Source organism: Rhinolophus sinicus, chromosome X, assembly GCF_036562045.2.
Source record: "Rhinolophus sinicus isolate RSC01 chromosome X, ASM3656204v1, whole genome shotgun sequence".
In the NCBI taxonomy this organism is placed as follows: Eukaryota; Metazoa; Chordata; class Mammalia; order Chiroptera; family Rhinolophidae; genus Rhinolophus; species Rhinolophus sinicus.
In genome coordinates, this window is record NC_133768.1 from 3,475,276 (window position 1) to 3,501,688 (window position 26,413).

General features: G+C 48.5%; 1 protein-coding gene and 1 long non-coding RNA gene across 26 annotated transcripts in view; one reads left to right on the top strand and one right to left on the bottom strand.

The window, feature by feature from the left end:
• LOC109435144 (uncharacterized) overlaps window positions 1-18,190 on the bottom strand; it is a 278,364-nt gene extending 260,174 nt beyond the window's left edge. For 14 of the 16 annotated variants that reach the window (XR_012493457.1, XR_012493462.1, XR_012493461.1 and 11 more), the window contains exons 1-2: window positions 16,685-18,021; window positions 7,312-7,392 (exon numbers count right to left, since the gene is read on the bottom strand). This is a non-coding gene — a long non-coding RNA (uncharacterized LOC109435144). Of the gene's footprint in view, window positions 1-7,311; window positions 7,393-16,684; window positions 18,022-18,098 lie in introns of those variants that run through there. The other 2 variants (XR_012493450.1, XR_012493452.1) reach the window with 2 other exon arrangements.
• The window catches only part of PNPLA4 (patatin like domain 4, phospholipase and triacylglycerol lipase), a 35,971-nt gene continuing 27,447 nt past the window's right edge, over window positions 17,890-26,413 (top strand). The window contains exons 1-4 of one of the 10 annotated variants that reach the window (XM_074323955.1): window positions 17,890-17,992; window positions 19,521-19,705; window positions 23,370-23,464; window positions 23,633-23,768. In XM_074323955.1, coding sequence (XP_074180056.1) covers window positions 17,974-17,992; window positions 19,521-19,705; window positions 23,370-23,464; window positions 23,633-23,768 — 435 coding nt within the window. In that variant the 5' untranslated portion in view covers window positions 17,890-17,973. The other 9 variants (XM_074323954.1, XM_074323958.1, XM_074323962.1 and 6 more) reach the window with 9 other exon arrangements.

Here is a 26,413-nt window from a genome sequence, read left to right on the forward strand (position 1 = left end):
GCCCTAGTGACTCGCCAAATACTGCAACCGATTTTATGAACCTCTATCTGGAATCGTGAACTTCGCAGAGCTTAATGGCCTGTGAAATACAAAAAGGACATTCACAAACACTGAGAAACCAGCTTTCGAGGGATGGGAACCTGCACCTCTACTAGAATCTTATAAAAAGGCTGAAGAAACAAACGAACGCCTGGGTTTTGCACTCATGGTAGACTCCACACCAAGCCGTTCTAGGAGTCGATTCTAGTAAGCTCTCCTCTGCCAAAAGGCAAAAACTATTAATGTCGCCAGAGTCAGTTCTGAAAGGAACGCTTCTCGAAATTAATTTAATGCACTGTTTTCTTCACCATTTTGAAGTCTGGACTACATCATATCATAGCTATGGGACAGCATAAATTCTATGGGAAAAAGTTTCATTCCTGGGAAGTGGAACTCAAATGCTTGCGCAAAAGCCAAAATGTATGGCTTTTTTTTTTTAAATCATCTCCGAAATCTCTGTTTGGAAAATTACAACTGGACAACGGCAGAGCCACCTACTTCTAAAACACATCATTTTTTGAGAGAACAAGAAATAGAAAGGCTGAAGTCTAGAAATAACAGAACCCACAATACTTCGAGGGAATGGATTATGAAAACAGAAAGACAATCACTTTTATTCAAGCCATGTGAATGGTTACGCTACTGGTGAGCTGTGAAGCGGGTCATTTGCAAAATGCTCTGTCTGTAAAGGGGCTGGTGCAGAGCAGTAGACGTCGACTCTTCTTCCGCAGGCAGAAAGGCAAAGAAAAGATTTCCAAAGAGAGTCAGCCCTGCCACCTTCCCCAGCGCTAATTTCAGGGAAATTTTTCTTTCAAATCTGGTTTTTGGACAGCAACACAGTTACGAATCCCTCCTAGTTAAAAACAAAAAACAAAAAAAACAAAAAAAAAAGTCAGGACTGGGAAGGGGTCGGCGACGAGGCTCCCAGCAGCAGCCCGAGGCTGTGCAGTGCTTCTCGCATCGTCCTGTCGAGGCTTGAGATGCCAAAGACTTTCATTCATCTTGCAAACAGATGCTAGCACAGGGCAAAACACGTCTGTGATGTGCCGCTGATCACAAGATCCAAAGGATTGATTCCTCCTTGGAGAAAATCCCCAAAGTGGTGTGTAAACATCACGAATTGTGAAGGCGAGAAGCTGCCTGGTTGTAAAACTTCTCTAGTCCCAGGGTAACTGCTCCCCTCCCTCAATCGGTGAGTTACGTAGCTACAGCGATGGCATCCAGCGATGGCATCGCTTTTGATTCAGAGGCGAAGCCGGAGCCTAAGGGCAGCGGGGCTTTTAGGACAGGGAACCAGTGAGCTCAGCCCGAGGCTTTTCAGAGCCCTTTGAACACACCCAGGAAAACCAGGAACTGCTTGTATGAGAGAAAGCACCTTCCCCGTCAGGAGTCCAAGTCCATTTCTTGCTCTTTCGCTTGGCCATGTAGGTGATGGATACAGTGGCTCAGAAATGCATACTTTTCTGTAAGAAAAACACTGGACATTGGATGGATTCAGGAAGGCTAAGCATCTCTTATAGGAGAGGACGACTGAACTGTCTCTTTGGAAAGGAGGCTGTCACAGATGAGACATGCTAAGCAGGTGACGTGATTTTCACTGAGATAATGAGCCAGAATTCTCTAGGACTTCTTGAAATCTCTGCATTGAGGTCATCTTTGATCAACCTCATTAATACATTATTCCAGAAAACGTATCCACGAAGCTCTGGCCATTTCCTTGTTGAAAGACAGTCCACACTTACCGGATTCACGCAACATGAACTTGGGTGAGCGCGACTGTTTCAGCATCTGTAGTAACCATCAAAACACGTGGATCAGTTGGAGCAAAACCAGATTTTGACAAGCTCTCCCTCCCTCCCTCATGCTTCCAAGCACGTGCAGTAAGGAGCTGACTCTCTCCAAACACGGAGTGACTTCAAGGGCCTTACCTACAGGAAATGTCTGGTTTCCATGACGTTTCATTTTACGTTTTCTTTTCAGCCTAAGTATCACAGCTCACTGACCACGGGTCCTCTCCAAGGACACAGTTCCTGACTGGCCACTCCAGCTCCTCTTCCGTTCATGGTCAGTTAACTAATCCAGTCAAGGTTTTGCATATATCCAGTATGCACTAATGTCTTTGCCGAGTGCTGGGGATGAGATATAAGCAGGACATGTTTCCTGCTCTCCAGTTTACGACTAGAGGGACTTGCAAACAAGTGTGCAATGTGCTATGAACCCAGGTAAGCGATGTGCATGGTGTACTAAGGATACAGGACGGACACCCAGCACGTCTTGGGAGAATCAGGAAAAATACCTGCAATGGCACGAAATGTCTCCTTTATCTACCCGCTTCCTCAGACAACGTCTGGGGAAATCTGCTGACCTTTCCTTTTCAAACTAGGCAACTATCAGAGTATCCATTTCTAGGACTCTGAATCCTAAGAACGGGAGTTGTCCTTTCCTTTTCTGAGTAACAGGAGCCCGCCTTTGTTGAGGGGACATGGTACACGGCCCCAACACATTTCCAGCATCAACAGTGTGACCACGGGAATTCTACAATTAAGAAGAGTGTCATTAGCTTTTGCCAAGCGCTTTTCTTGAGACGTGCGAAAGAAGGAATCTCATATACACCAAAATCGATGTCTGACTTTTACCCACGGTCATACACAGACGAACGTGTGACTACCCCTGTCCCCTACAGGGTACTGCACTGGATCGCCAGCGTAGCATAAACCCCTGAATTCCAAGCGCAGGTAAGGTCATCAGTGCTGGTGGACATGAACTTCTACTGTCTTGGTCTCACTCTGGATAGACTGCAATGCAAATGTTGTTTTGCGAGGCCTACACTTCTGATCGGGTCACCTGGAACACTGTGCCCAATGATGAGGAGAAATCCTTACTACCGAACCTGTCAATATGCCCACATCCGTGCTTTTGTAGGTGCATGAGGTGTGATCACAAAATAGGGTGAATATTTAAATGAGAAATAATTATTACAGTAAGACACATTGCCATTAATCCCCCTCAAAATACTCACCCTCGCTTTGTACACACTTATCCCATCATTCTTGCCACTTTCTGAAGCAGTTCTGGAAGTCCTCTTTCCTGAGTGTCTTTAGTTGCGCTGTCGTGGCTGCCTTGGTGTCCTGACTCATTTTGAGTTTGGGGAAGAGCCAGAAGTCACACGGTGCCACATCCAGGGAATAAGGTGGGTGAGGACACACTGTAATGTTTTGATTTGACAGACAGTGCCGTATACCACAGGTGACATGTGACACAGAGCATTGTCACGATGGAGGATGAAGTAAAGACACTCACAAAAGAGGGCTTCCAGAGCTGCTTCAGAAAGTGGCAAGAATGACGGGGTAAGTGTGTTCGAAGCAAGGGCGGGGGGTATTTTAAGGGGGATTCACAGCAATGTGTCTTTCACTGTAACACTTTTTTTATTTTTTATTTAAACATTCACCGTATAGTTTGACCACACCTCGTACTTCATACAGACGTCTCATGCACCCTGTAAAAGCCAGACTACGGCGGAGAAGTACCTTAGGTTATTCTGGGGCACGTATTCATGGGTTATGCAGACCTTAATGCCAAAGTCAAATGTGACACTGGCTGAGAAAGGCTCAACCAGGAAGATTGCTTCACCGCCTCTCGGACAAACTACAGGTCAGGTCTCTCAGTCAATGGCTAGCATTCTTTTGGATGGAGATTCCATAAATGTTGTCCTAAGGCTTGCCGTATCCTGCAGGGGCCAGCGAACCATACACGGTGGTCAGAAAACTAGCTGAGACAGTTGACAAGGCTGTTGATTTATTTCCTAACTTTAATTTCCTAAATAACAGCTGACACCATTCACATCACGAGAAGATACTTTCAGCAATTAAAAGCAGTGATTAAGTGTCCTCGACACTGACAAATGAGGTAGGTGACAGACCTCAGCGCTGCAACACTTATGTGGGTTACAGGCAGACACAGCATATTTCTATGTTAAAGAGTTGTTATTTTCATAGAAAACTTGAGAAAGTCTCTCAGCTTAAGAGCCTCAGGCTTACCCTCATGGCGTCCCACTGATTCCAAAGCCACCCCTGAAAGCCCAGGGCGCACACCACGTTCCATTCCTTTTAGAAGGAAGAGCCTCCCAGAGCTTCGCTGCACGGTCAGCAGAGGACTATACAGTTTCTTACCCAACCCACGACACTGAGAGTGAAAGGGGAGGGCTCATCACATGGCACAGTGGGTGGCAGGTTGCAACCAGGAAGATCCTAGGTAAACATATGGTACCCCGGTTACCAGAGAGAAGCTTCTTGGTTCAATTCAGTCATTCTGGCCTGACTACACACTGGGAGCGTGCGCACACACACGCACACACACACAGGTATAATACGTCTGTATGCTCACACACACATTTACCTATACAAATACATGTGTTTACACTTATATATACACTTAGGCACCTAAGTCTTACTCCAGACAATTCAAATCCATTTCTGCAAAAGGAGATAAACAACTGGATGAAGACTGGGCACATACATACCACGGAATATCACTTGGTCATAAAAAGGAATGAAATCTTGCCATCTGCAATGACATGGATGGACCCAGAGGGTATTATGCTGAGTAAGATACGTCAGACAGAGAAAGACAAATAGCATATGATCTCACTTACATGTGGAACTAAAGAATAGCATAAACGAACAAACAGAACAGAAATCGACTCATAGATACAGAGAACAAACTGATAGTTGCCAGATGGGAGAGGCTGGGGGGAGAAGGGAAGGGATTAGGAAATACAAATTGGCAGTTGCAAAATACTCACGGGGACGTAAAGTACAGCACAGGGAATATAGTCAATAATATTGTAATAAGTGTGTACAGTGCCAGGTGGGGACTAATCAAGGGGATCACTGCATAAATCATACAAATGCCTAACCACTGTCCTGTACACCTGAAACTAGTGTAAAACAATATTGAATGTCAACTGTAACTGAAAAAAATTAAATTTAAAATTATATGATAATGTTTAAAAGCTTCCCCAAGCGATATAAATATGCCGCTGGGTTGAGCACCACTGAACTGCATAATCCCCAAAGGCTTTTCCAGCTCTCACATTCTGGGACTCAAATTCCTGACAATGAATGTCCAGCACGTGCTACTGTCACAGGTTTATAACTGCACCCAAGTCGCATTTCGAGAACACGAAACATTTAATACCAGTAGGGTCATAACCAACATTTACCTATTTACGTATGAAGACTTCACAGTTCGCAAAACACTCTCTCAACATCATCTTTTTTTTTTTTTCGGTCTCCCATTAAAAGTCAGGCTGGTTATTGTTATCATTGACTTTCTATGGGTGAGGAAATTGAGGCTTAAAAGACTAAACACATACCATGTTTCCCGAAAATAAGACCTATCTGGACTATCAGCTCTAAGGCGTCTTTTGGAGCAAAAAATTAATATAAGACCCGGTCTTATTTTACGGTACTATAAGACCGGGTATTATCTAACATAATATAAGACCGGATCTTATATTAATTTTTGCTCCAAAAGATGCATTAGAGCTGATGGTCCAGCTGGGTCTTATTTTCGGGGAAACAGGGTAGTTGTAGATTACAGTATACAACGAGCATATGGGATAATTGAGCCACATCCAGGTTCTAAGTGGGCGTCCTACTGCTACATAGGCTTGAACTCTATCATTTATTAGCTCGATACACTGGGACAAGTTATTGCACTTCTCTATGTGTTCTCTCTAAAATTAGAATTATACAGATGCTTGCTTTGTAATGTTGTAAGTATTGCATGAGACTTTCCACGGCGGACCTTAGCACTATGCCGAATAAACGTTAATTATTAGTGGAAGTACTATTATTGTTACTATTACCCCTTCTCCTCCTCTGGCTCTCCGGCCAGTGGTGGCGATGGGCATGGGACAGCAGCAGGGTCCGGCCATTTCCGCCCAGGCCTTCCCACTCCCCTGACCTCCGCAGGGACGCCTGACCCTTCCCCGGAGGTTCTTCCCACCCCGTCTTCCTCCAGGCCCCTCTCCTTTCACAGCTGTCAGACCCAGAGGGGTGAAGACTTCCCCGTCTGAATTAATAGCCCAAAGCACCCCCATACATTGCACACAGCCCTGACGAGTGCAGTGGGGGTGTACGCTACACAACTGAGACACATGAGAAAGAGAAATTCTGAGGAAACATTTTGTGTCCAGATACTATCACGGGATGATGTTCTAAGCATGTATTTATTTGGAAAGTTCTACGGCGTTGTATGACTGACTGGTCTGTCTTCGTAATGGGGTACGTACAACTTGAGGAACAAGGGAAAACGTGGGAATGGGTGCTGCTCCAGCCATGCCATCTTTGTTTTGCAAATTACAGTGGTGACGCCACATTAGCTCAAAGATATGAATATTTTAATAATGCCAGATCTATAAATTGCAAGAAAAATGAATTAGCATTCTAAAATGTATTCATTTCCAAGGAACTGAATTTCTTGAGGAAATCTTTTTCATCTAAGCAGAGAAAAGGTCTTCTAAATTATTGAATTCCCCTTTCAGCCATTTCATTTCATTCTCACTTTAATAATTCATATTTCGCAACATATTTAAAAACAACAATAACCAAGAGCTTCATGCAAACGGTAAACTATTTAAAAATATAAAAAACCTAGTAATCTAGATGTTTTGGATATTAATGTTTTTGTGCATAAAGATAGGAGCAACAGTTACCACGTGACAAACAGTATTGTATGCTTTTTATATATATTAACGCAGTTGGCCTCAGAAACATTTAAACTTTTAAATCTAATCATTATCCTCTTGTATAGATGAACACGCATTTTATAATTATTTTGATTTGGTAAACTAAATGTTTCTGCTTTAATATGTTTATGATTCAGGACGATAACAATCCGATACATACACAGTTCTTAGTATGTGACATAAAGTATTTCTACTAACTCACTGGGCCACACACACATTCCTTAATTCAGGCTTAGTCATTACCCACAAAGTATAAATGAAGCAATTGAGGAACAGAAAGGCAAAGTAACCTTCCCAAGGTCACAAAGCTATAAGTCGCAGAGCCTGGATTTGAGCCAGACTGTCTGCATGAACCAGGAACAATACATGTTGACTGACCTCCAGTCTCATCCATTAACTTCCCGTCTGTGAGTATGTGTCAGCGTATAATGTATCAATACACATTCAAAGCGAGGAATTTGACATCGAACTGATTTGATTTAAACACATGCATCTGAATTGATCCTTCTCCAAGTACTCACCCTGAATAGTCAGGGCACGTTCCACACGCTTGGCAGCCCAGCCTCTCGTGTTCCAGTGAGTCTCGCGTGGCCGGAGAGCTCCTGGAAGCGACAGACGAATTAGCAAAGCCACACAAGAAAACCAGGCTCAGACTCAGACCTATCTGCTTTCAGACCTGGACTGGGATTTTCCCGTTGTGCAGCAATCGTTTTGTCGGATCTCTTGTCGTCAATGAACAAGCATTCATTGAACACCTACTGTATGTCACTCCCTCTGCGAAACCTTGAGGCTTTGAATGTTAAGTACGACTATAATGCTTCCTGAACTAGCAGGTACCCACTTGCGGTCGTGTGGTACCCACGTGACTGGAGCCTAGAGAAAAAGAATCCAATTTACAGCAAGTGTTTATCATTTGCCGCTCTGTGGGATAGTCAAAACTCGAAACCTATGAAGACAATTCCAAAAGAGCTGGCTCCTTTTGCTGTGACTACGATGCAGCCCGGATTAAGGCACTTCCCAAACCCTCCCCCCACGCCCTGGAAATCCATTCAGCTTAGAAGGCATGTTGTTTTCACTGGACCTGACCCAGGGGTTGGGTTGGTTAGGGTCCCGTATGACCCAGGACCACCCTCCATTTCAGGAGTCCAGGCTTCCACTGCAGGCTTGCAATGGCCGCGTATCATCTTTCTCCCTCATCAGACTGCAGCCTACCTGTCCTGTTCATCTTCCTACCCACAGGGCCTGTGAAACCGCCAGCACACAGGGGTCGTGGCTCTGCATGAAAGAGCACACTCAGGAAATGCATTCACAGACTACGGAGACAATTCATAAGCTCTGAACCTGACTAGGGAGAGGAAAACACACACTGGAAAGCATGAGCTGACAGGTGCGCTAAAAGTCTACCCTATCGCTTGTAGGCATTCTGGCTCTTCCTGCACTTCAGACTTCTAGCACTGCAGCCCACGACAAGTCATACTGCATACATCTATTCACACATATTCTACAGGCTGGTAGGAAGACATGATTTGGGTGCTGAGAAAGCCTACTAAACAGTCAAAGATCAGCATCTCATATAATCTTTGTTCACAAGTGGGAACTATTACATGCTAACGTTACATTCATGAGTATGGCTTAGCGACAGGAGAGCAAACAGGAGTGTCCCATACACTTAACAATACTACATCACGGGCTGTATAATCACTTACGTTATTGGCAGTTATGCGGTGAGATTATCTCATGCTGTATTCATGGCTTTTATATAGTGCTTTCCATTAAAATTGACAGAAAACTCTAGAAAGTAAATTTACACTTGTTTACCTTTATCTGTGTGATATACTATTCGTTGGTGCAAAAGTAACTGCGGTTTAAAAGGTTAAGAGTACAAAAACTGCAATTACTTTTGTACCAACGTAATATATCATACATATTGATTGTACCTGAGCAGTCAATATTTTATTTCTCTCAATTTGTGTTTGTAATCTCTATGATGAATATAAACTTATTTGAAAATAAGGAGAGTATTTTGTTCCTTACAAAACTAAATTCTAAGAGGAATGGAAAGAACCTGCACTTCTTTTTGAAACAGTTCATGGTCCTTCAGTGCGTGTGTGTGTGTCACAGAGGAGCAGTGATTGTGTGTGTGTGTGTGTGTGTGTGTCCACAGTTTTAAAGCTTATTTCCATGTCCTAGAGATAATACTACCAATAGCCCTAATTACGAGAGGTAACAAGCACATAATTATACTATTAATACAGTATTAGGCTTATTTAAATTTAATTTTCTTCACTAAAAAAAAACAAACAGAAAAAGAGTCCATAAAGTGGACTTAATAAGCGAAGGCTATATGGCATCTCAGTGAACATTCTGAATGGAAATAAACATTAAAAACAGTCTAAACAAGTAACTGTACTCAATAATCACTGGACTTTTATGAAGACAAAATCCAATTCACGTAGCTTGGAAGCCAAAACGTACAGAGTAAAGGTACCAGGGGCAGGACACAAAAGGGGAAAACAGGATCACCACACCCTCAGTCATTTTCTTTCAGACGTCTATACATTTAATTTTATATCGAGATTTCGGTCACAACTCAAGCAAGCAGCACAAAGCTGCTTGCTCCAGACAGCACGTGGAGGCCACATTCACGCAGATGGTAAAAATTTGATGTGAAAACTTTCTGACTTCTCCCTGGGGGTCACTTGGGGAGTGGTGAAAGGCTGGCAGAAGGAGAACTGACTCTGGGTGGTGAGCACACAATGTGATATATAGATGACATATTACAGAACTGTACACCTGAAACCTATGTAACTTTAGTAGCCATTGTCACCCCAATAAACTTTAATAAAAATAAAATGCTGGTCGAGTCCGCTGGTGTCTAAGATGGCTAAGGCCACGTGTAAAGGAGCCGTCCTGGGCTCTTTCCACCCAGGGAAGAGGCCACCCCCAGCATTTACGACCTGGGGGATTTGCCGTGTCACATTCTCCTCAGCCAGCAGGGGGCACACTGCACACAGTTATAGAAAACAGTCAACGTCTCGCAGACCAGAGGAAACCTACGGCAAGTCTGATACATCCCGCATGGATTTTTGTGGGATTATGCACGTTATTTGGGAGCATATACGGCCACTCTTCTGAAAGTCACTCATTCACCAAAGGCAAGCATTTCTGAGACTCTGCTGTGCTTAATTGTTACCATCCTTTTAATGGGGCTCCTTGGACAAAATCAAGGCTCAGAAGTTTCTCAACCCCAAGAGTGCAGCCAAGGAATAACCCCGGGAAATGGGAACTATAATATACGACGGCACAAGCAGTCTCGCAACAGAGCAGCTACAAGAACCAGCCCGTTTATTATTTTCCAGCAAATAGGGTTCAGAGTCCAGTTTTGAGGTCTGATGAACCTGGTTTCCGTCCTGGCTTTGCTCCCTTGCTGTCCAGCTCCTCTGGGGAGAGAAAGTCTGGGCTCGACAACAGCACCCTGAGTGGTATTCGTTATTACGACTCCTTACGCACAGGACACTTAACCAAGCACCGAGGTGCAGGAGAAAACTTGAGCAGTGTTTGTCCAGCCCTTGGCACCCTCGCCATTCACCGGTGGTCGGACCATCAGATTCCCCAGGGCTGGGGAGGAGAGTTTTCCTGGTAATACCAGTGTGGCCTGGGCTCCATCCGAAGCAGACAGCAGAATGAGGAAGCACTGGACGAGACGCCCACAGCGTCCCCAGGCTACAGGCCACGTCCAGGAAAGTGGACAGGGCCTAGCTCTCTGCATCGTCCACAGCCCCCCGCCCCCCCAGACGAGCACGAGGAGTGGGGAGCGGGCACGCTGGTTTTCCAGCTCATGGTGCCTCCTTTCTTCGCTCCTGAACTGTGCTAATGGCGGGACGGGCTCTCCCCCTTGGCTCACACAGGGACTTGCCCTAAATGATCCCTGAGGCCTCCCATCCATTGTCAGCCGGTCCACATGTGCAGTCCTCATGCCATCACGCCAGCTGATGTGGACACCCGAGGGCTGGGGTCTGCACCAACGCTTTGGGCACGAACGCTGCCACCTAGCTTGAACCTGCAGAGAGAGAGACGGGAGAGACCCTTCTCACAGCAACGAGAACGCATTTAACGGCTCGGTGGAGGACTGGCCGCTGAGGCTCCTGGGACAGTTCAGAGGGACAGCGCCATTGCTCGGGGACGTCCCTTAGCAACACCCACGTGCAAATGCCCGCTGTAAACACCCTGGAGCGTCCGTCTGCCCTTGGCACTGGCACGGGGAGCAGCGCAGGAAGGCAGTCAGGAGAGGAATCCTGACTCTGCTAATGGTCAGCTGTGTCACCTCAGCCTCCTCTGCGACTCACTTAGCCAGCCTCCAAATGTGAGTGCCGCCGAAGGGGCCGCCCTCACGGGCTGCTCATGACTATCAACCGTGCTGATGTGTGAGGCGGTTAGAAGGGGCAGACAGCAAGTGCCGTGCAAGTGCATGTTCAAGAAATAAAAACAGATGCAAATGTGACATCCTGTCTTTCCTCTAACAAGCTAGAACAGGAAGCAACTAAAGACTACCTGCAGAGTGTCTGAGTTGCAGACGGTACCCGTGATTTATGCCATTCTAACCTAGAAAGGAGAAAAAAACAAACAAACAAAAAAAAGACAGGCATGAGCCGAATGTCAGGAAAAATGTGTAAGTGCTGGAATGACCCACAATTTCAACAATCACACGTGAACGTCTAATGAAAATGCAGCCTGGGTGGCGTGAAGTATAAGAAAACGTGGGGTCGTTGGACTGAAATGCTGGTCCACGTTGTTATGACGCTATTTATTTCGCGTTTAACGATTAAGCAATAAGGTTATTTTTCTTTTCTAACAGAAGAAACGTGAGCTTTAACATGTATCTATGTTCATAAAATGATGGGACGAAGCTGAGTTACGTGTTCAATGTTACCTTGTGACTGTTTCTTTACCCTGAAGCACCCAATTTTTTTTCTAAGATAGAACCAGAAAACCGTGGTCATCTTTGGCATCCAGCTGATTTTTCTAAAATGTGGAGTGTACGACGTGAAGACACAGGAAAATTAAATTTCCCAATTACAAAGCGCCTCTGGAGACCCTTAAACTTCTGGGGCATTTGGGGTGGTTTCCACTTTTCTAGTTGCTCTTTACACGCGATGCAATTACGAGTCTGTAGCTATATTCAAAGCTAAGAGTGACCTCATGCTCCGCACCGTGAGGAGAGAGAGAATAAACACTGGGAAGAAAGCTTAGTGCTGAAAAGGACAACACAAACAGGGCTAAGCTGCATCTGTGCGGGAATTTAGAAATGCAAGACTAATATGAAGGCAGCCCTGCACACGGACAGGCTTCCCCCGGCAACGGATGCTGTGGGGACCACTTTGCTCGTGCCATCCCTTTCATCCACAGAGAAGGAATGCTAGGCGTTCATCATTTTAAACAGACCTGCGTACAGGGTGGCTAGGGCACTTCATCAGAACTTGAGATTTGTTTTTTTCCAGGAAAAGCGGAATCAATTCAATATATATTGCCCCACTGTATTATCCCAGAGTGGACGCCCTTTTCCAAAAAGCTCTGAAGTGAGAGATGATGGAAAGACATCTGGGGTCCCTTCCTCCGACAGGAAAGGTTTCTGGGAAAAGGCCGTTGCCACTGCCACGCTGTCAAAACCAAACGTCGATGTAGCACCTACTTCTCTGCCCCTCCTACTCTGTGTGACGTAAGACCTCTGCCCCAAGTCCGAGCACCACAGCTTCCCCGAGGGAAACAGATCACAGGAAGACGCTCACACCCGCTCACACCGCCTTGGTGAGCAAGAGTCTGGTCCCATCTCTACCATCGCAAATACCCCATGTAATTAAAACACCAACAGAACCATGAATTCACACTGAGCGACATGTACGCCAGGTAATGCTGCCTGTTCGTTTAAACCCATCTAATGTTGCCACTAACTTTGCAACGTCACAGTGGTGTATTAATGTGTTTGGGGGAATACTCTCCAGATGCAAATGTATCACGCGGCTCGTTTAGGGAGCTGAAACGTACAGTCTGACGATTGCCAACGTTTATAACCATTTCCTGTGCCTGAGCTACCTTTTAATGCTGCTGAACACCGAGACGTCCACGACAGGCCCTTCTGCAAAGCAACCGTATCTCGGCCAAAAGAAAAGGTCACACACATGATGGCAATGCCTCATGCACAATAACAGACAGGGTGTGCTTGGTACGGACAGAGAAGACTGGATGTACCCCAAAATGATCGACTGAGGCCACGGGGCCTGAAGCGTGCCTGCAAAAGTAAGTGGGGCTTCACAGAAGAGGAAAAAGTACAAAGACATTCCAGCAAGAAAAACACTGAGCTGAAAATGGACCATGTATCTTAAGACTTAATAAAAAAATTTTTGAAAATCTAACGTCTAGCCCACTCCTTGTCATAGATGAGACACTAAATAAAGTTTATTTGGCGCGTGAGCAAAAACGTGAAGGCAAATGATTAGATACGTGATTTATCTGGAGTTAAGACGTTGGTTGGGGAAATGGGCCCCTTTTATATCTTTGCTGCTAATGGAAATTATGTTCTTTTTACAATAACCGACTTTATGACACAGCTTCCAGCAACAGGAGGCATCGCAAAGAGTTACTGCCATCACTGACAAATGGAGAAAGGGTCGTTTCAACGAACTGCCAGCCTTGCTTTTTTTTTCCCTCCCTATTTTCCAGATGTGAATAAATTCCCCAAATGCTAAAAATAAACACCCTCATGTCACACTTATTAAGGATGTTTACCGTTTCTTTTGTCAAATTTTCACCATCTAAATATGAATACCAACTACAAATTCTGAGTGGAAAAAGAAATGATAGAAGCTGCAAGGTGGCGAGACCCCCGGCGGCAGAACGGCCCGCTGCTTGGTGCGTGGGCAGAGCTCGGCCTTTCCTTACTTCCCTTTTTGGATCAGGGTGGGAAAGAGGACGTGTGCACAGGCTTTAGAATTAGGGAGACCTGGGCAGGTGATCTCAGCCTCTGGACGGATGTGGAAAACGGAACTCGAAATTCTCACCTACTGCCCCTCCCGACCTCTCATCCCTGCTGGAAAGCTGACAGGAGACAACGCGTATGACAGTGGCACGGAACAGGCAGTCGGTAAGTTTTGTCCTTATTAACAAGACTCCAGGACGAGGGAGGAGATGCAAAACCAAAACAGACCGAAACCGTCCTCGCGTCTCTTTGAAATGAGGTGATTCGATAATTGGGTGTTTTGCAATTAGGGGGTTTCTCAACAGCATCAGTCGGGAGTAGGTCCTGTGCTCCGAATTGGAGTATTTTGCTGAATCTGATGGCACATAAGGCTCCAAAGCTGACATTCTGTTTGGCACTGAACAGTGTCCCTTACATGACACGGATACTATTTCCCCCATAAGCCCTGCCATTGCGAGAGCATGACTTGGAAGACCCCGGGAAGGGCGCTTTCCGTCCGTCTGCCAAACTGTGACCCTGAGCAGCCAGATCACGGGCCTGCTGTGGGCAGCCAACCTTACAGGGAGGGCAGCAGACGGTCCTCTACGGGGGCTTTTAGGAATACTTAGCACCCCGTCATGCAGCTGGCACCCCACAACACGACCACCTCGCTGCCCAAGACCTGAACCGCTTTTCTATAACAGACAATTTTCAAGGATGAAAATTTGGAAAGCTGATCGGCTCTACGTTACACTTGCGTAGCCTGTCAGTGGTGATGACGGTAACTCGGTAATTCTAACACAGTAACAGGAACACTCGGAGGAGCTCTACCTTCTCTACTTCTCAGCGCAGGCATCACATCATATTTGAACCTTTCACAGGTTACATTACAATCAGGCTTATAAATAAATGTTACATTTTAAAAGTTTCTCTTGAATAGGAGTAAGTTGATACTTAGTTTCTACGCCCCTTAAGGAAGACCTATAATGTGTTCTCAGATGTATCTGAGCACAAAGTACACTTCCTCACGGTGTCTATTTGTTTTCAGATGGTATCAGTCCTTTGCTGTGTGTATGTATTTCGACACATGTAACAGAAATACCTATGACATGTTATAAATGTATAACTCATATACTTTTTGAATTCCTCTAAGTAGTCGGTTCTCCCAGTGTGTTCCTAACAGAGAGAAAACAGGTGCAATGGAAAAAACGCTGATGTTAGTGAGAACTCTTTCCCTTGCAAGACTTCAAAACAGTTCCAAGCAGCTTAAGAAAACAGCAAGCGCAGGTGCAGCGTGGGAGTGAGCCCGGGACGGCCCCAGGTGCATGCGGCACAGGCCAGGAAACGCCAGCGCACCCAGGTGCCTCTCTCTCCCTTTCTGGGCGCGGGTTCCCTCTAATTGGCCCCCTCACGAGGACCCTTGCACTCTGTCGTCCTTGGACATACGGTGAGTGGGAAGATCTGCAGCCTCTTTCTCTGGGGGTTCAGATGAGAAGTTCTATTCTGCGTCACGACTGCAGAAGTGCCTTTCTCTGACTTCTACGGCGCTCTCGAAACAAGGGATGGCTTCCACTAGGCACAGAGGACGTGCCCACACGAGTGGTTCCCTGGGACCCCGTGGAGAGGGCACGCTGTGGGCGCCAGCGCGTGGCCACATTCCCCCGAAGTCCACGGGCGTGCATCTTCACAGGTCATCAGGCTCGCCAGACACGCTTCCGGGAGGAGGTGAGCAGGATGGAGACTCAGCAGGGGAGGCAGAGGGCGGCTGTTGCAGGGGCCATGCCAGCAGCACAGCCCACAGAGCTGTCCACGTGTGTTTAGACGCCAAGATTGGGAAGTAAAGGAGCACGACCCGGACAGCAGCGTGAAGAAGAGCTCAGACTCAGAGACTGTGAGATGAGGGCCTGTCCTTGGGGCAGAGGTGTGGCCAGTGTCCCTTAGCCTGTACCTTTCTCCCTCTTCAGACAATACCGGGCAAAACCTTGTGGGAGGAAGCGGGGGCGGGCGAGGAGCTTCAGGCTGGGGCACCTCGTTTTGTGCCAGGTGTTCTTGTAGGAGCCACGCACAGCGAAGGGTTTCCTACTCCAGCCTCCAGCTCACGCACACACCAGATCACTAGGGTTTTGCACGAGCGCGTGCCCACGCCTCTGTCACTACGCATCGGATGATGTCTGCCTGCCCACTGGACTGGCACCTCCCTGAAGAAGAAGGAGGGATCCTCGTCAACCTGGTTTGCTCTGTACCCACACGGATGTGCTATGCGACGGGTATGTAACACGTTTCATAAATGCCTAGGTACATAAGCCAGTTCAAAACTACATTACTCAAAAAACAAGAGCAGCAAAAGCAAGCAAATGAATTACTCAGAAACGTTCTTACAGAGCAATGAAATTACTCCACACACACATCACGAGAGTAATTTCCTTAAATCCAACATCCAAAACAAATATTGGTTCATCATATACTCGGCGCCAAGTGTCGCGCTTGGCGCTGAGATGACAAAGACACACGCGAATGAATTCGGTATCTCTGATGCTATGGCAGGTCTGTCCGTCTCAGCACTACTGACGTCTGGGCGGGGGCCGCGCTGTGCCCTGGGGGGCTGAGCAGCGTCCCTGGGCTCTGCCCACTAGATGCCAGGAGCACCGCCGTGTGACAACCAAAAGTGTCCCCGGACATTGTCACATATTCCCTAAGGGATGCTTGGTTATGAACCACTGCCATAGGGAGAGAGAGAGACAGAGAGAGAGAGACATGGGGGAAAGGGAGGAAGGGAATGATTGACAGATGCATAGAAAGGTGACGGATAAAATAGATGACAAATGATCGATAGATACGTGTATGACACGGGGCAGAAGGGAAAAACAAGGAGAGAATGTAAACGAGAGGATGGCACTTTTTCAACACTTTTCCCGAGACAAACGAAACGGCATCTTACTCACCAGAGTGTGTGGTGATGACAGGGCACTGCCTTTCCGTTCAGCAGAGGACCCCGGAACGTGGTGTCGGTCCAGGCTGCCGGGGACACATTTTTGTGCGTCTTCTCACTGCACCTACGGACAGTGCCCACATGCAGGCCATCGCGGCTCTGCCACCAGATTCTGGCTGCGTGGACTTGTCTGTCCTTAGACTTTCCATGTCACCCCATCGTTTTAAACCAGATCAGCCCTGGGGATTCTGGTAAAACGCAGCTTCTGCTTCAGGACACCTGGTAGGAGGCCTGCGAGTGCTCCTTTGTCATCAGCTGCCTGGAGGACGCTGTCGCGGGAAGACGGCCCTGGACCAGAGTGAGGGGCCGTGGGAGGGTGAAGGAAGGAGCGTTTCTCCGTCTGTGTCCTGATGTGCACTTCACCTGCCCCTCACTCAGTGCTCGTGGCCGTAAGGAATTCATGGCGTCACGGGGTCGCGCTCTGCTCAGGCCTTAGGGTGTTTCGGGGTCAGCTGTCTCAAAGGCTAGGAATGAGATTAAAAACAAAATATCTGAGTCATCACATGCATGGCTCTTGCTTAGTGCTGTGGGAGAGCCCACGTGACGGGCACCCCGAGAAGAGGAGAAAGCAAAGCCCAAGGTCAAGGCCCTTTGGGAAGCTTCCCTCCTCTATTTTGCTTAACGCACAGTCTCACGTTTTTCAGACTCTCTTCTGTAGCTTCAGTGAGAAGTAAATCTGTCCTTTAAAAGAAGGACCTGGAGACCCATCGACCAGGAAGTCTGAGAGCCCGCCAGGCTTGGAGATGAGGATTAAACAGGGAAGACATTGTTCACGGAGAGAACTATTTGTCAGGGTCCTTTGAATTGTTTTGGGGGGTGAGGGGGTGTCAGCCAGCTTGGCCACCACTTAAAGCTGCCTCTGATGTCTGTCCAGGGCCAGGGGTGCCACCGGACGACACAGTGGCAGGAGCTTTACAATTTAGCAGCTGAGTCACCTGGGAAGCTCAGAGAGGTTGCGCAACCTGCCCAAGGTCACACAGCATAAGGCGGACTAAGGACGTGAACGACACCCAAGCACTTTCCAATAAAGTCCAGCCTTTCCAATAATACGTAGGTAAGAGTCACAGGTAGGCCTTGAAAACAAAAGCGGCGCGGCATCCGGGGCCAAAACCTCGTCCCCGGAGCCCGCCCTCGGAGACAGAGGGACCGCCCCGAGGGTGGGGAAAAGGAGAGGAACCACTTCCGGAAAACAGACGCCCAGAGCGCCGAGTACTTCCGGTGCGCAGCAACTGAGGGTCGTTCATGGTCAGCGGGCTCGCAGGTGAGGGCCGCCCCGCAGGTGGCGCTAAACGGCGCGCAGGGACTCAAACGCATCCCTAGGTGTCCGAAGACAATATGCTTCCGGAGAAGAAAGTCCTGCATCTTACCCGCACTCGGGGACGCCAGGTGTAGCGGCCGCGTGCGCGCCGCTTTGCGTCCAGCCATTTAAATAGAGCAGGCGGGGCCTAGAGGACGCCCGCGTCGGCGCGATGACGTCACAGACGCGCGCCGGTAGGCCCGCCCCAACCCCTTCCGCAGGACCTGTCTGGACCTGCGCACGGCGAACGTGGTCCGGCCCTGATAGGCGGGGCGGCATTGAGTGACGGCCGGGCCCCGCCTTCCGGCCAAGGGGGTGGGGCGTGTTCACGGAAGTGCGGCAGGCCTGCATTGGTAGGGCGGAGCGCGGGGCTGAGGAGGGTCAGAGTGGGGCGGGCGGGGGGCGGGCGGGGGCCGGCGCGGGGCGGGCTTCTGCCCCCAGAGGTTGCTCCGGGGACGTGTGCGTAGCAGCGTCAGGCGCCCGAGCCTGCGATGGCGGCGGGTGCACACTGCGCGTGCGCGGGCCCGGCCTGCCACCTGCAGCGTGAACATCCTGTCCCCACCCGCAAGCTGCAGAAATGAAACCCAGACCGGGGCTTGGCTGCAATAGCTGAGCTTGCTCCGCACAACCCCAACCAGGTGCATCAGAACAAACAGTCTTACGTTTCTAAATTCTGGGCCAGGTCCCGGAATTGGGGTCCTGGAAGCCCTAAGGGCCTGCAAGTGAGCAGCATTTTCATCCACGTGGTGAAATCCTGCCGCCTGAGGCTTCGGCGGGTGTAGTTTTACGGTGAAATTTGTTGCAGAGGTGGTGCGGCGGACACCTCTGAGCCTGCAGTTGCATTGCCCTCGCCAGTCGCGACCTCAGGCTGCTGCGACACTTGGCCGTGGAATATAGTGCATGGTTGAATAATTGCCCATTGCATTATTGAATAATCGTAGGCATCCGTTTTTTACAGAAAGCGTGGTTTCTTGGAACGGAAATGGGAGGGGAAGGAGCGGGGACCGCTTAGAAATGCAATCGCGCACTTGCAAAAAGCAAATGGACGCTGCGCTGGGGATTTGCTGTACAGTCTAATGATGTTGCTTTTCCACAGTGTGGCGCTCCCCTGAAAAGTTTAAAGACCAAGGAAAAAGACCACATGCCTTGCCAATTGCAATGCATCCGTCTGTTTCTTGCCAGGCCATTAAATAGTGGATTGTGTAATCTGAACAAATATGCAGTGTTGGAACTTTTTTCATTAATAAAACTTGGGGCGAAGGTGTCAGAGGGGAAAAAAGATAATAAAAACTATTGATTGGGTTACGGTGACAGAGGTGGGGGAAAGTTTCCTTGAAAGATTGGGGTGTTTAATTAGACCTTAACTGCAAATACTGTGCTTAGAACAGAACACTGTGCATTAAAAAGAAAGGCTTAGAGTCATGACTCCGCGGCATGTGGGATACACTCTCCCCGTTGACGGCTTTTCTGGTTTTTGTCGCCAATTTTGCAGCTGGAATGAAGCACATCAACTTGTCCTTTGCAGCCTGTGGGTTTCTGGGCATTTACCACTTGGGGGCAGCAGCCGCACTCTGCAAACACGGTCAGAAGCTCCTGAAGGAGGTGAAGGCCTTTGCAGGCGCTTCTGCAGGATCCTTGGCAGCTTCTGTCCTGCTAACGGCACCCGAAAAAATAGAGGTAATGAAGTAGTTACTAGGATGCCTTCCTCGGCAGGAAATTAAGACTGAGCAGCAAAGATGAATGTCAACTCAAAGATGAGAGTTAACTGCAGAGAAATAATCCTCTGCCTGGGAAACATAAAGGGTTAAAACTCTGAAAATTTTAATCAATGGGGGTCTATGCTGTGGATTTGGAAAAGATTTTGGGGTGACAGTGAGACTGGCAATATAATGCCTTGTTTTACTGTTTTTTATTTTTATTTTTTAATTTATTGGGGTGACAATGGTTAGTAAAATTACATAGATTTCAGGTGTACAATTCTGTATTACATCATCTATAAATCCCATTGTGTGTTCACCACCCAGAGTCAGTTCTCCTTCCATCACCATATATTTGATCCCCCTTGAATGTTTATTGAGTCTTAAGATTCCAGCTCTGTGTCTTGCAAGCAAAGGATATTTCTTCCTTATCTGATCCTGAGAAGAGAGCTGGGGCCTGTTTTCAAGGCCTTGAACACGTGGCCCATAATTCTGTTCACAAAGAGGCATATACATCGAAAAGAAGGTGGGCCTATAATTTCTATTAAGTGGAGTGACAGTAGAATTTCATTTGTTCCATTCTCACGGTAGGAAGAAACCTTGAATGCCGAGCAGTTTCTCCAGAAGTAATAAAAAGCAGCCTTCATTAAGTATTTCATTTAATGAGGTCTATGTTTGAAACACGTGTGTTGTGCTCCCAGACAGGAATGTGACGTTTGCGGGCTTCTGTAGCTGGAGAATGTTATGTCTGTTAATTACATACCCAAGTGGGTCTGAACAATAATTCACGTCCAAGAATACATGTATGTCACATTTCCATTTTAAGACTACTGCATTTTACACAGGAGAAAGCACTCTTGTTTTCAAGCCTATGCTGAGCAGCTTGTGAAAGAGAAACTGGCTATGAGGCCAAGTACTCAGAAATCCACGTTATCTTTTCTTCTAGTCTTTATACGGTTGCTTAGTGGGGAGCTAAAAAGGGGTTTAAAAGCTGTAGAGATTGCACAGGAGCAGAACCTGACGTGTGGAAACTCCTCAAACTTGCAGTCATGGCTTTGAGTTGCAAGCGACTTCCCTCCCACACTTTGTTTTCTTTTTGAAGCAGGGGCCACCGCCTGGTCCTTTCCTCCACTGAAGTGCAGTCTTTCCTTTCGGTGGGGCAAATCCTGAGCTCTGGAGTTGGGTAGACGCGGCTGGGAATCCACAGCAGACTCTGAAATGTACTCAGTGTGATTTAGCATTAACATGATCTGGAAATACTGCACTAACGCAGCCCCTTCCCTGGGATTCTGTGATGTTCAGATATGCAACGGTTTACCTGAATCTGAGACGTGAATCTCCAGGTTCTTAAATCAGATGACTTCTTCTTACTATTCAATAAATTAGACCCCCAGTCGTGTTGTCTAATTGCGCTGGTGGGACATAAGAGTGGGTCTGTTGCTGCTCACATTGGAAGCTGGAAAATGACTGTTTTACCTAAGGCATCGTCATCCTCCTTTGCCAAATAAATGTTCAGCCATTTGACTTCAGGTTATTTTGTTTAATTTCTGTTCAGCCATTAAAACACGCAGCTTTGAGTTTTCTCAGCTAAACTTTCTACCCACTGCACTCCCTGTTAGCGCTGTTCTCGCTGATGGCGTGCGCGCGCTTTGTGGTCGTGTGACAAATCCGAGAGTAACTAACCTCGTTCTGAGCGATGCGTGTGTAATTACGAGGAGCACGTGATGCCGGTGTATTCTGGGTGGTACGCAGATGTAGACGTTGGCATGTTACGAGCTGGGTGCTGCAAGATTTTCCTCCTCCTGTGCGTGGTGTCAGACAGTGGGGAACCCAGGGTGAGTCAGTCCATCCCTTGGTAAGTTTCCAGGCCGGTCAGGGCCGTGTGTGTGTGTGTGTGTGTGTGTGTGTGTGTGTGTGTGTAACTAAAGTTAACACAAGAAAATAGGCCAAGTGGGCAGTCTAGCTTAGCAGCAAAAGCGCACAGCTGGGGAGCGCACGCGCTGCTCGCTGAGAAGCTCCCATCAGCATCCTGCCTACAACCCACACGTCTTACAGCACTTCGACTGATTTCCCCCAACACAGAGTCGATGAGCTCAGTCCCCTACGTCCCCTCCCCCACCCAGGGCTCCTGTTGACTCAGGATGGGGTCCAGGCCACCTAGCGTGCCTCACGAGACCCTGGGTGATGTAGCCCTCTCTGGGCTCCCAGAGGATGCACTGAAGCCTCTGCCCTCTCTGACCTGTCCTCTTGTCTTTGCCCATCGCCCTCTTCCACCTCCACGTCCCGTCCAACTCCTTATCATGTTTCCAGTCCCAGCCTCTGTGTCCTGTGGGAGGGAAGCCTTTGGGGACCCCTGAGGTTGGAGGTTGACACCCATTCTACTGGTTTCCTATTGTTGCTGCAATGAATGACGGTAGCTTAGTGGCTTCAAACCACACACATTCTGTTCCAGTTCTGGAGGTCGCAGATCTGTAAAGGGCTCGCGGGGCTAACACGGCGTCTGCAGGGCCATGCTCTCTCCAGGGGCCCCAGGGGACGATCTGATTCCCGGCCTCTTCCAGCTTCTAGAGGCTGCCTGCATGTCCTGGGTCGTGGCCCGTTTCTCTATCTTTAAAGCCATACGCATAGCATCGCTCTCACTTCTAAGCACCTTTGTGATGACCTTGGGCCCACCTGGGTCATCCAGGATTGTCTCCCCTCTGGAAATCTTTAACTTAATCACACCTGCAAAGTCCCCTTTACCCTGTAAAGTCACATATTCACAGGTTCTGGGGACGACAGTGTGGACTTCCCTGGGGGGAGGCGGGAGCTTGAGTCTGCCGCCCTCACGGGACAGACAACACTGGGACCTACCCCCTGAGGCACTCCCAGGTGTCACAAGGGCAGAGGCTCTCTGTTTCTCATTCTCGCGCAATCCCCATGACGCACCCAGTGGCTGCTACCTGGGAGGTTGCTGAATGAATGAATGAATGAATGAATGACAGGCCTGAGTTCAAATCCTGGCTCTGACTCTCATGTTCGATGAGCTATTCAGGAAGATGCTTCACTGCTGCGAGCCTGCTTTCCCACCTGCTGAATGGATGGTTGTACCCACCTTGCAGGGCTAGGTGAAGATGAGCTGACAGGCTGCATGCACGGAGCCCAGCCTGCTTGCCCATTAGGGCCCCGTAGGTCACTTGACAAAATACCGGTGCCCAAACCGGATCCACAAAGCCTCTGCTTTGCTTCTTGCATGACAGGCCTCAGGACCCCTTTCTCTGATGTTGGGGTCCTCCTTAGGAATCAGTGCGCTTGCTGAGACAGAATTGGGTGGGAGAGGAGGCTGGCTGTTGGAGAGACTGAGAATGCGCAGAATTAGACTCAAGCCCTCCAGGATTTCCCACACGTGCGCAGTGCCGTTGGAGGTGATGTAAATAGAAAAGATTGGACCTGAGAGAAGCCTTACTTAGCTTCCCTGGTGACCAGGATGGTGGGGCGGGACCAGGCCAGGTGGGGGGGTCGCCGCACCCATGGAGGAGTGTGGCTTCCAAAGACTAATGTCAGGTGTATAGGGTCCAGCTGCAAGGTGTGGGATCAGCCCACTGTTCTTGAACCAGAATGAATTTTTTCAGAAAACGTAGTCACCTATTAATTTTCTCTTTCAGGAATGCAACGCCTTTACCTACATGTTTGCTGAAGAAATCCGGAGGCAGTCTTTCGGGGCAGTAACACCTGGCTACGATTTCATGGCCCGATTGAGGTATATGTGTACACAGTACAGGGTACGTGTGCCCCCAAAGCATGTGAGAGCAGTGTCCAGGACACGTTCTGACCCAGGGCAGGCGCAGCTCGGCCCACCCTCTTCTGAAACATGTACAAGGTGTTCGGTAACCAAAGGTGAATGACCCGGGCCCTTTCTCCCCTTTAGAAGTGGAATGGAATCCATTCTGCCTCCCAACGCCCACGAGCTGGCCCACCACCGGCTACACGTGTCCATCACCAACACCCAGACCCGAGAAAACTACCTGGTGTGCAGCTTCTCCTCCAGGGAGGACCTCATTCAGGTAACACGGCCGCGCTTCCCGCCACGGGAAGTCAGCAAGCCTGGTGCAAATGCTTCTCCCGAGCAGTGGGCACTCCCGCTTCCCGTAGGTCAGCATTTCCTGTCACGCCTAGGAGATGCTAAGCGCCCAGTAAGTTCCGCGCTGATGTACGGATCCACCACCTCGAGACACGCAGCTCCATTTGTCTGGTGGGGGTCCGCACGCTCACCTTCACTCTGGGAAGCAGGTCCCCTGTGCAGTTTCTTCAATGTACGTGGCCACTACGATACTTGGCCGCTGCTGCCAGATGGTGTAAATAAAGCTTCTGTCTCATTCAGGCTTCCCCAGAGCTTCTGGAAACCAGGCAGGACATGTCTGACTACTGCCCCTTTATGTCCTTCCAGCAGAAGACAAGTGGGGGGGGAGATGTTCCGTGGCAGATTCGAGGTCACACTGATTGCCATGGGAACGGGTTCTGGAACCCAGCTCTCGACTTGTCCATCTAAGGCTCCTGGTTTCTTTCTTCCCTTTGGAGTTGAGGCTTTTGTCTCCAAACACCCCTGAAAGTTGGTTGGTTGAGAATTCATGACCTCTGGGAACTATAGTCAGGCGTCTGATATATAAACGACAGTGCTGGCTAAGGTACTACGTTCACTATTTGTAAATTGGAAAGGATGCACTTTTAGAAGAGCTGGGCAATTCTGTTTTCTGTTTCCTTTCGTGGGAGTCATAACAGGCTTCAGGCGATACGGAGAAGGTGCGTTTGGATGCAGAAGGGGACGGACTGGGCGTGAGCGGCCGGAGTCCGCCTGAGTTAGATGACAGATGCATTGATTCTTCCTACCACATCTCGCCGTTCGAGTTTCACTATTTGAATGCTAGCACTTGAAATACCTAATGAAATGTTGAACTGACAAGTAAAATTACTCTGATTTAAGAGATTAGAGTATTTGTACTCGGCGGACCGAATACGCCAGTCTCTCACTAATGCATTAATAGTCGTTCTGTCTTAGAAAAAGACACTTTTCTGTCGTCTTGTTATAACCGTGTGTAGCCGCACAGAATATAAAGGGAGAAGCGGGTCCATCCGTGGCTGCGTTGTCACAAACTGTCGACGCCAGGACGAATACATAAGGCTTTCACTGTGCTGGAATACTGCTTCCGGTTTGTGTGGGACCAAGGCTGTGTGTCATTGTGTCATGACACGGGACGGAGATTCTTCCCCCAGCGTTGAGTGTCCCTAGCTACCCGATGAGCAGTGGCAGAGCCCTGGTGGTCCCCACAACCCCTCCTGGTGTTCTTATCACTGTGGCGCACACTGAGTAGGTCACTGCTTTCCTTACTTAGGCTGTATTGTCTCCTTCTCAACTAGAATGGAAGGTGCAAGGGGGCAGGGTTGCTGTGTCTTGCCCCCCGCTCTCGCCCCAATGCCAGCCACCTCCCTCAGGCTGTGCGCAGTGAATGGAGATGGATTAATAAATAAATGAACTGAGGTGGCGTCTGCTACAAGGGCGTGATTTACAACACGGGAGAAGAACACGGATGCTGGCCCTACATGCCCAGGGACCTGGACAGAATAAACTTGGTGGGACGACCGTCCAGGCGTCTGACGTTCTTCCTGGTGACACTGCACACTGGAGAGAATCCCCGCCTCTCCGTTTCTTTTAGGTGGGCACGTGGCTCGCTGAAGAATGGCCCCCAGCGATGTCCATAGCCTGGTCCCCAGCGCCTGTGCCCATGTCACCTTGAGTGGTGAAAGGGATGAGACTGCAGATGAGACTGAGGGAAGGGACTTGAGGCCGGGACATGATCCTGGATAATCTGGGGGAACCCCACCAAGCACGTGAGTCCTTAAAACTGGAGCTTGTTCCTGGGTTTCCAGTGCTGCTTCTGAGATGCAGGACACTCGCGGGAGGACAGCAGAGGCTTCTGGGAGCTGCAGCCGCTCCCACTGCCAGCCCGCATGGCAGAGGAACCGAGTCCTGCAGCCGGACGGCCGGGCTTTGCCAGCAGCTCAGTGAGCGAGGATGCCATTCCCCCGGAGCCGCTGCACAGAAGGCGACCCTGCCAGCACCTTGGTTGTGCCTGCGAGACACAGGCCAGCTTCCAGCCTCCAGGCCGCAGGGTCATACATCTGTGTGGCTCTTAAGTCTCCGGGTTTCTGAGAGTTTCTCTGGCAATGACAGCAAACTATTGCAAAACATAAACGTGATTTTTTTTTATTCAGTTTCCTTTGTTTTGGATAATAACTATTCAGACAATTGGTGTGATTACTTGAGTTCATTGAACAGAAGAGAAATCGTTGACACAAATGTGTAATACCTTGTGAGGAGAATAATTGAGTAATGAGCAGTTACCGTAGGTTATACAAGAAGCGTTTTAAATGTTGGGTAAAGCACTCAAAAAAGAAGGAAGGGTGCGCAGCGCCTTGATAGCAGATGGCAGCTTTAAAAATGTACGAAATAGATGCCGAGAATATTCACGAAGCAGTTAGTTCAAACGAACAAGACTGGGTGAAGACGACGAGACGAGGGGAAAAGAAAAAACCTGAAGGGAAGGAAAAGAGCCTCTGTGAGTAGTGGCGGTATCAAGCTCAGGTGCTCTGATGAGAGCAGAGGCCCATGAGACTGTGTACGAGGTGCTGCTGCGTGAGGACGGTGGTTCTG